This window comes from Caenorhabditis briggsae (assembly GCF_000004555.2).
Source record: "Caenorhabditis briggsae complete genome, chrV, whole genome shotgun sequence".
In the NCBI taxonomy this organism is placed as follows: domain Eukaryota; kingdom Metazoa; phylum Nematoda; class Chromadorea; order Rhabditida; family Rhabditidae; genus Caenorhabditis; species Caenorhabditis briggsae.
Window position 1 is genome coordinate 6,895 of NC_013488.2, and position 9,580 is coordinate 16,474.

At 38.3% G+C, this 9,580-nt stretch overlaps 5 protein-coding genes across 5 annotated transcripts in view; 3 read left to right on the forward strand and 2 right to left on the reverse strand.

Moving 5' to 3' along the window:
- Cbr-grl-17 overlaps nucleotides 1-778 on the reverse strand; it is a gene marked incomplete at both ends in the record, with an annotated part of 2,632 nt that extends 1,854 nt beyond the window's left edge. The window contains one exon of the mRNA XM_045236430.1: nucleotides 635-778. Coding sequence (XP_045094495.1) covers nucleotides 635-778 — 144 coding nt within the window. The remainder of the gene's footprint in view (nucleotides 1-634) is intronic.
- A 2,712-nt stretch (nucleotides 779-3,490) lies between these two features.
- Nucleotides 3,491-4,046, forward strand: CBG11539 (the record flags this gene model as incomplete). Its single annotated transcript, XM_002635246.1, has 3 exons — nucleotides 3,491-3,664; nucleotides 3,710-3,817; nucleotides 3,984-4,046. The coding sequence occupies 3 exons, from the start codon at nucleotides 3,491-3,493 to the stop codon at nucleotides 4,044-4,046; spliced, it is 345 nt and encodes a 114-aa protein (XP_002635292.1).
- Nucleotides 4,047-4,449: 403 nt separating this feature from the next.
- Cbr-nuaf-1 lies at nucleotides 4,450-5,661 on the reverse strand (the record flags this gene model as incomplete). The annotated part of the gene is made up of 5 exons (XM_002635245.1): nucleotides 4,450-4,803; nucleotides 4,851-5,090; nucleotides 5,135-5,341; nucleotides 5,392-5,487; nucleotides 5,536-5,661. 5 exons carry the CDS (start codon nucleotides 5,659-5,661, stop codon nucleotides 4,450-4,452), a joined length of 1,023 nt encoding a protein of 340 aa, XP_002635291.1.
- Nucleotides 5,662-5,875: 214 nt separating this feature from the next.
- On the forward strand, nucleotides 5,876-6,934 carry Cbr-bir-2 (the record flags this gene model as incomplete). The annotated part of the gene is made up of 4 exons (XM_002635244.1): nucleotides 5,876-6,016; nucleotides 6,065-6,347; nucleotides 6,392-6,537; nucleotides 6,584-6,934. The coding sequence occupies 4 exons, from the start codon at nucleotides 5,876-5,878 to the stop codon at nucleotides 6,932-6,934; spliced, it is 921 nt and encodes a 306-aa protein (XP_002635290.1).
- Nucleotides 6,935-7,321: 387 nt separating this feature from the next.
- Nucleotides 7,322-9,546, forward strand: CBG11536 (the record flags this gene model as incomplete). Its single annotated transcript, XM_045236431.1, has 3 exons — nucleotides 7,322-7,504; nucleotides 8,155-8,188; nucleotides 9,386-9,546. 3 exons carry the CDS (start codon nucleotides 7,322-7,324, stop codon nucleotides 9,544-9,546), a joined length of 378 nt encoding a protein of 125 aa, XP_045094496.1.
- Between the last annotated feature and the right edge of the window lie 34 nt (nucleotides 9,547-9,580).

Genomic DNA, 9,580 nt, shown 5'->3' on the forward strand with positions numbered 1-9,580 from the left:
TTCTACTATAAAAGATCACTGTTGGTCCTACTACTAAGGATTATTGTAAATTCAACTAGAAATGATTACAATATGTTCTACTTGAGAACATTAACGTAAGCTCTACTAAAAAATAATACTGAAGGCCCTATTAAAAAATATCATCGCAGGTTCTACTAAAAAAGATTGCGGCAGTTCCTACTAAAGATGATTGATGGTACTGTGCACTAGCTAACAAATATAATACTCGTACGTCTCTACTATACAAAAGATCACTATAGGTCCTACTAAAAAGGATTACTGTAGGCCCTACTAGAAAGGATTACTGTAGGTTTTAATAGAAAAAGATCACTGTAGGTCCTACTAAAAAGGATTAATGTAGGTCCTACTAGAGAAGAGTTCGGTAGACCCTACTAGTAAAGATCACTGTAGGTCCTACTAAAAAGAATTACTGTAGGTCCTACTAGAAAGGATTACTGTAGGTACTCCTAGAAAGGATTATTCTGGGTTCTACTTAAAAAGGTTTTAAAAGTTAAACGAGATATTTGAGAAATTACTGTAGACACCAAAGAAAAGGTTACTGTAAGAAGGCTCAACTATAAATTAAATTGAATCTCTCTACTTCGCTGTAATTGTTTTAGTTTAAAAAGCTTACCGCTGGAGCGCATCCGCAACTTGGTGGTTGAGGTGTTCCACATCCACAACAGCACCCACCACCGCCACCTCCACCCATTCCGAAGAAGATGGCGTGGCAAAGTGTCAATCCAGACACTGATAGAATTAACAGTCGGAGCATCATCTTGATGAGGATGCTTCTTCTAGGGAGGAAATATCTCTCGCGCTGCGGCTGCTTTTCGTATATTTATATAGGCGAGATCTAAGATGCCCGAAGAGCGCCTCCTCGAACTGACCCAGTTCGCCACTAAGTTGTCTAGTTTCGTTCAAACTGGTAATGAATGTAATGGAACATGATGATGATCGCAACGAGAAAAATCGGATCTTGAAGTATGTGTTCGCCTTCTTCTTTTCTCTTCCTGCCCAATCCTTCCTCATTTATTTACTTGCTTATCACTTTCTCCTTTTTTTTCTTCCGCCGAGAACCGAAAAATAAAAGAAAGTAACGTATTCTCAAGCTGATTTATGAGAATGGATAGACCAATCATCTGAAACATGGAATACCAGTTATTGTTGTTACGAGAGACAATGAATGGCAGACGGATGGATGGATCTTCTTTCACTTAATGGAATACTTGATCTTCCCCCTATAAAATTTTTTCAGTTCTTTTTGAAGATATGAAGTCATTGGTTCCTGTTGTCTGGGAATGATTTCATTTGACGTTTGGAGGTTAACGAGAAGGAAGGAGGAAAAAGAAACCGGGAAGACTGAAAAACAATGACATGTGTCAGTGTGTCCTATACTCTGTTCACATTCAACAAGTACCACTATTTGTGAAATATGGGTTTTTAAATGTTAAGTCATTAGAGTTTGTTTCAATGGATTCTTTGACTTTTTGATGAATATTATTGAAGGAACTTTTGAAAAAAAAAGTACAGTTTGTAGTCTACAGTACCTCAAAAATGCATTTTTTTTTCACAACATTATATGGTATTAAAATGATGTCAGATACAGTACTTGCTCTATTAAAAGCATACCCAATCGTCAACTTTCAGCTCAATTATCTCGATTCCTGTGAAAGATATCGAAAACTGGTCAACTGATAAATTGGTTTTCATAATATCATCAATATTTTATCTGTGGACAACTTTTAGATATTTTCCACAGGAATCGAGATACTTTAGTTCAAGGTTGACTTTGGGAGAGATCCAGGATGTTTGGGTGAGGTCCAGAGACCGGATTCCGGATTCCGTCTTTTTTTTATTCTGGATTCCGCGAAAAATATTTTTGTCCGGATTCCATATTCCGGATTCAGGAAAAATTTCATTCGTCCGGATTCCGGATTCCAGACTCCGAGAAAATGTTTTGTTCCGGATTCTAAACATGTGTTAATTTGCAAGGATTCTCTGACTTTTTTGAACTTCCGCGACTAACAATGCAAACGTATAAATAGCACGAATTTTGTTTTTTAGAACTTTTCTGCTCATTTTTAGAACTAAGAATTCCGGAGTCCTTGTTACGGATTTCCTCCTTTTTTTATTCCGAATTCCGTATTCCGGATTCTGTGAAATCTTATTTGTCCGGATTCCGAGAAAATTATTTTATTCCGGATTCCGTTTTTTCAAAAAAGTCATTCCGGACATCTCTGGTGAGGTCCTTCAAAGGACAACTACTGTAACCTAAAAAATTTTTGATTTCAGAATTTATTTTCTCATTTTTCGCTGTTTTTTTTATTTTTTCTGTTATCTTTTCTGAAGCATGTGAGAAATTTTTTTAAAAATATTCTAAAAAACTCGACGAAAGGCAATAAAAAAGAGAGAATAAATTCTGAAAGCAAATTAATTACAGTATCTTAAAGGCACATACCATCAAAACTCTGCTGGGTCCCGCAAAGAACAAAAATAACAGTTAACAGCGCCTTTGAAGTGTACTGTCAACGATCCTTTTCGACTTTCGCTTTTTCAAGAAACTTTCAGTCTTCAAAAACCAGTATTTATCTTCAAAGAACGCACGATATCTAAAAATTATATATTGTTTTTTCCGCGCAATTCATCTTCATTTTGTTCTTATCACCGGCAATTTTGTCAAACATGTTTTTGATAGCTGAATTTCAATCAGTCAGTTACATCTGACCCGGGGACATGAGATATCAACGACCTTTTAGATTTTTCTGATTGTTATGACACATTTACCGACGCTTCACCTCTTTTGCCGTTGCTCCTCTGTTCCGCGTTCAGTCGTCATTTGCAACACAATGATCATTTTCCTTTTTATTTCAAAGTTACACATCACATGATTCGCCGACAAAAACTTTAAAAGATACACGGTCTGACCACTTTATCATCACTACAATATCTCTCTTATCGTTCGCGTTTTAGTTCAACGAGAAAGAAAGAAACAGAAAATCAATTCGTTCTCTCCTCCCGCTCAAGTACACCACCCCGGGATGCCAGTGATAGGGGAAAAGTAATAGACGGAGAGCGCGGAGTGTGATGCAACTGCGCTCCAAAGTACATGTCGAAGTGCTGCCATTCGCGTATTTGACACGAAAAAATCATATGATCTCGGTTGATTCTCGTTCTGTTCTTTCCATTTTTTCTCATATTAGTTTTATTTCGATCCATGTTGTCGCATTTCTTCTTTTTTCTCTTCGTTTTTGTGTTAAATTGGTTTCAGTTTGATTATAGTCTAGAACAATGTGATGCAATGCTATTTTCGGTGGTAGCGAATTTCGGAAGTATCTCGTTCACCCTTTATGATTCAGAATGCTTTTCCTATATATTGTGTTGCTTTTGCTGATAATCGGGCCAATTAAATTGACCTAATCTATGGGTTCTCTCCCCTATCATTTCCCTTCGCTTCCCTTCGTTTTTTTTTAAATTTAATTTTTCAGAGATGCGATCAGTAGCTAGAGGAGTCACCACCAATATCCGCAAATTAATCGAGGCTCGGCCGAAAAACACTGGACAGACTGTCTACCTGACGCACGTCAAATGGGTAACCGGAAAAGCACAATTAGAACACTATTTCAAAAGATACGGGTCGATTCAAAGCGTTAATATGTTTTATGTGAGTTTTAAAAAATTAAATCAATTAATTTTCAAAAAATTACAGGATCCCGATACGGGTCTTCATCGCGGCTTCGCCTCGATAACTTTCGATTCGAAGGACAGTGCGAACAAAGCGATTGAACAACGGCCGCACGTTATCGATGGAGATCGGGTTGGTTTTCGGAACTTGTTATCACTTTAAATAGGCTTCAAAAAAAATTGGCGTTCTGATCGACTAGTGAAAGTCGATTAGCAAACAATTAAATGAGAAAGTTTGTTTTCATGTCGCCAATGATAACGAAAAAAGAAATTTCTGAAATCTAATATCGAATTTCCAGGTCGATGTGGAGCCCTACATCCCACTCATCTCGAAAAATAAAAAGAAGGATTTGATGCTCTAACCTAATTATCCCGATCTCTGACCTCTCCTCTCCCTTACTATCCAGTCTCTCGAATTTCTAGCCAATTCATTTTGCATACTCTCTTTTGTTTCCTGTATTTCTCCTTTTAACATCTGTTATTTTCTTTCTATTTCCCTTTATAGGTTTTCTGTCGTTAGCGTCGAACGCCTTACAGAATTTGTTCAAACGAACAAAAGCACCGGTTCGTCAAGTTTTTTTTTCCTGTCTCGGTCCCCTTCTCCCTTTCTTTCTCTTCCGTTTCACCTGTTTTCTGGTGAATTGTAAATATTAGCCTGTTGTTTTTCAAGTATAGAAGAACGTTTTTGAAATTCTGTTATTGCTCAAAGAAAAACTGAAAAGAACGGAAAATGACTAATCTAGTAACCAGAAAAACTATGAACATTTAGAAACCGTGTGTGTTGAAAACCGGCAAAGTGTAGGTCTCATATGCGAAATCTTCCACGTGGGTCGTGTCATTGTATACTCCAATGTAATCGATTTCCAGCTTGAAGTCTCCGTCGATCCGATCCATGAGCACAATTCCAATAGAGCTTGTATCTTCCAAATTGACACGATACTGCCTATCCTGAATGCGTCCAGCAACCGTATGGAAGAATTTCGAGAATGGAATTTTTTCGTATTGCCAATAAGGACCACCGTGTGTGTGTAGTGGATGGGAGAACGAGTCACCCCATGTGAAATCCATCGAAAGAGGCGAATGAAGCATTATTTTATAACTGCGACCGTCTCCACGGACCTGAAAAATTCAAAATGATAAAAATTGAAACAGAATATCATGGGAACCTTCAGAAGCAAGTGCGAAAAATTGCGCCACTTGGACAAGAACTTCTTGCGATTGAATGTTTTTCTATCTTCCAATTTCATGGATGCCCAGCCTGCTCTTTCTACTCTTCCATCTTTCAGCACCCTCGTTGAAATATTTCCACTGAATACTGCAGTTCCACGATCGGAATTCACTAAAGAACACGTTGAGAAACCTTCTTTCCAGTCACTGTCGCAACCGATTTTCCAAAGGTCCAGCTTCTGAAATGGTTACGAACTGTTTAGAAGTTACAGAGGTAGCTCACTTCTGATGTGTCAAATTTGTACTCGACGCGAGCCTCATTATGTCTCACAAATCCGATATCTTCTAAAAGTTCAGGCTTTTCAATTGAGATGTTACTGAACGCATCTTTTATTTCCTCCGCAAGCTTCGCTCCTTGCGTTTTTCTCGTATTCGGAAGTTCAGCTACTAGTTCTTTTACAGAAAAATCAGGATCGTATCCAATAACACCCTAAAAGCTTGAAAACATTGCTTTGTTGATCTTTGAAATCGTTAACCAACCTTTGGATTCGGAAAATTAGTATTAATCGGGACGGTGCTTGTTCCGAAAACGCCTACTTTCTTCTTTTCCAATAAATTCGATTTTCCTGTGTAACCCTGAAACGTTTATTGAGATATTTAAATGAGAAAAAGAAATAAAAATACCTCAAGTTCAGAATTCGTTTTACTCTTTGCTAAAGAATTTGAAGACGTTGACTCTTTGGAGAAAAATGCGCACAATTTATTTCTAAATTTTGGCAGAAGTAATCTCCCCGTAAAGTTGCTTATCATAGTTTTAGACGAAGATTTTATTCAGAAAATATTGTTATTTCAACTCCGAGAGGACTACACAGGCATGGCCGTAGAGCATGATTAAACAGCTGCAAGTGGCGGGAGATTCAATTTTCAAACTTTGTTTACCGATGAAACTTTCAAAATCATTTTTTCTCCGATTTCCGTTTTGTTTTGGTTAAATTTCTTCTCATTTATACTTTATTCAGACAAAATGTCTCTTCAAGAATCTGCTCAAAATCTAATCAAAGAGCTAAACGAATCAGCGCCATATTTGTCGTACGCTGCTCGCTTCGCATCGTTCAAAGGTTTCCGTTATGACAAAAAGCATATAGCTGCATGCTCTTCTGATGCGGTAATGTGTAATCATAGTTTTTGAACTATCACCATGAGAATCTTCCAGCTGTCGCATGCAGGGTTCTACTCAACAGCCACTAAAAAAAATCCAACGTCTGCAAAATGTCCATTCTGCACGTTGGAACTCACATTCGCTGAGAACGATGATCCATGGGAGTTGCACAAAGCAGCAAGACCAAACTGCGATTACGTGATGATAGGTAGACCAGATGATACTACACTGTCGTTGAGAACTATAGTTGCCCTCGCTCTTCGATGTGCAACCGTTGCGGAGTACGAGAAAATGTTCAAAATGTTCAAAGTATTCGAGGAATACAATCCTAGAATTCGTAAGCTCAAAAATAAATTTACTTATTAAATACTCCATATTCAGACAGCACAGCAATTCGTGCTCAAGCCACCGCCGAAGCCATCGGTTTTCGCGACAGTACTATGCTCCTGATCGCCGATCATCGTTTCAAAACGTTCGACTATACTGTTAGAGGTTTCAGAAAGCCAACTCCTTCCATTCTTAAAAGAGTAAGGCATTTTGAAATCCACGGAAACTTTGAATGATAATTTTCAGCTCGCTAAAGCTGGCTGGTGCTCTGCAGCTACCAATTGTTCACATCTTTCTGTGAAGTGCCCATTTTGCTTTTCTGCTGTCACGTTCTCGGAAACTGACGATTTCTGGGAAGAACACAAGCGTATTGCTCCGGATTGTGATTTTGTGAAGCTCGACAAACCAAAGGAAGCTGATTGGACTGATGATGAAGGACTAATGTTGGCTGTCCGAATCTCGATTATGAACAAGTATGAAACAAAGCAAAAAATTCTCGACCAGCTGGAAGATGATGAAGAAGTCGAGAAATTGACGGAGCAGTTGAGCAGAATGATGGCCAAACCTAGATTTTTGAGACGTCGTTGCAGCGTCTGATTATTATATTTGAATATCCCGTAACATATTCACTGGTTCCATGCATCCCGTCTGATCTCTTTTTCTTACATTGAAAAATAAACCGATTCATAGTGTAATTCAATTTCCAAACAAAAAAAGCGAGTTTCGCGAACACTGACTAATCTGACCGATGGCATCTCACTTCTCACCTCAATCGAGGTCTCATGAAAACATGCGTCGATGCGCGGAGAAGCGGGAGATAGAATCGGAGAGCAAACAATGCGTCATGCTGCGGACTCGCGCCCGGTTATCGATTCCCGTGTGTGGCAGTTTGTGTTGTCTCTTTTCCCTCTAGTTTTCCACCTCCACACCTCTGTCTGATATCAATTTCAATTGTAGTACTGACAGTACTGCTCCCATCTGAATATGTGGCAAAACCAACCACAACCGATTAACTTTAATCAGTATGGACAACATGGAAATGGTAACAATTATTATGATATTTTGCCTGTAACGACGACCCTGAATCCGAATCCGAATGCTTCAATTGATTTCGTGGTGACTCAAGTGGATACGTTGGCCAATCAGATTAACACTTTGGTGGCAGATGTAAGTTTCAGAATTTCATAAGAGTTCAATTATTGTTGGAGACTTTTATTCTGGTACAAACATCAGAGCAGTGGAAGAAGGTCGGTGGCTGTGGCTGTAGTTCCACAACGGATACTACAGCAACCTAAAAAATGTTCATTTTCCCTAGTTATTATCTTGATTTTCGTGCATTTTCAGTCAATTTTTTCACTATCAAAAGTCTTATTTCTTGACTTTGTGGGGAAAAATAACAGAAAACTCCACGAGAAGCAGTGAAAACCGAGATAATAACTTTGAAAAATAAAAATATTTTTAGGTTACGGTAGTTGTAGTTGTGGGACCCACAAGTCCAAGTTTTTTGTACCAGAATAATAGAAAACTTTAGATTTTCAGCAGAAATGTCAAAATATACTACCGTACTTAATCCAGCAGACGGATACCGTTAATTTCATCCGAATTCTTTCGGTTGCTGTGAATTACTTCGAAAGTTGTAAATTAAAGAGAAGTTTATGGTTTTATGAATGTTATTTCATCAGTTGGCAACTTTTCGTTATCTAAACAAAAAACTAGATATCTGAATACAAACTTGTAGAGACTACTGTAGATTACTGTAGTCCGAAATATTTTTTTCCGAATCTCCTTAATCGAAATTTGCGAACAAATGTTTTCAGAGTGAAGCCGCGGGTCTTCAAATCGCTGATAGAGGTGTGGAAACTTTCAATCGAATGTCTGATGCATTCAATAATGGAACTATTCAAAATATCAACCGGATAGGAGTAAGCTGATTATCATTTAAAGAAAATCTGGCTTTCTAAGTTTAGGATATAGCCTCAGAAAAGTTCAGTGGCTGGCCAGTGACGGAACTGATTGTGATGGCTGTCATTGGAGCAGTTTTGATAGTGATTACGGTAGGTTCCTCAGTTTTTGAGAACTAAATTATGAATAACCCATTCTCAGCTTATCTTCTTGTTCGTTCTCTGTGGTGAGCGTGTCACCATCTACCGTAATCGAAAGAAGTTGACAACCGAGTTAGATGTGGAGATTATTTAATTATCTGAAACCACAATTACAATATTTTTCGATTTCATCAGATCTCATTTGTACTACGAATAAATAAAACCAAAAAGACAACAAGTGTTTTAATTTGAATAATTCATCAGTTCGTATAGATAGTTGTGTCCACTTGTACGGGCATTGGGTTACCACATAACGGTCAGAAGTATTCTTTTTTCTCCTGAATCAGAGGTACTATTTTATGACTTCTTTGATTCTTCCATTACTCAGAAGCAGGTGAGTCGAATCCTTTTGATTAGAATCTTGTAATAACCTTCACCCCAAAAACCGAAACCTATCGAATCGTGTCATCTATTTTGGGTATAGAAAGAAGGTATGAATTCATTGTAATACAAAATTGAATGACATGAAAACAATACCCCACCCATCCGGAGCTTCTCCTCCTTATTTGGTTTACTATTCGGATGAGTCATTCAATGTTTTATAAAAAGGGTTTCTTTCGCTTTTTTATTGGGTGTTACGCTGAAACGTATACTGGGAGTGTTCTGACTGTTTTTTTTCTTTGGTAGAGTGATGTATTCGTTCAGAGTGTTGTCGGTCTGAACGTGTGAGAGAGAGAGAGAGGTAGGTGTTCTAGTTTTTACTATTGACTGATACGCTGTTTATTTGGCATATAATTCGGAGGTGGCTCTAATCTCATATCAAAGTGATTTTTCTCTTTCCCACGAGAAACCAGAACCACTTGGTGGAAGAACTATTTTCACTGGCAAAAAACAAATAGAATCAAGGCGAGTAGAGTGGTTGATAAGGGAGAGAGAATACGGAAGGTTAGAGCCACTTTTTGATCTAGATTTGTTTCACTTAAAATCAATGCTCCTGTAGGCATAGCAAAAAGAGAGTCTCGGGTGGAGCACACCGATTTGAGCTCCACCATTCCTCCTCTCCCGTATTGTGTTTGTCGAGCGGCGAGGCGAAGAAGAAGCGGGAGCTGCGCGGGAGCACTGAGAGAGCATGAAGAAAGTATGGAGGAGAAAGGAAAAACACAATAGGGCAATTGATCTCAGCTGAAATACTTAGCATTGA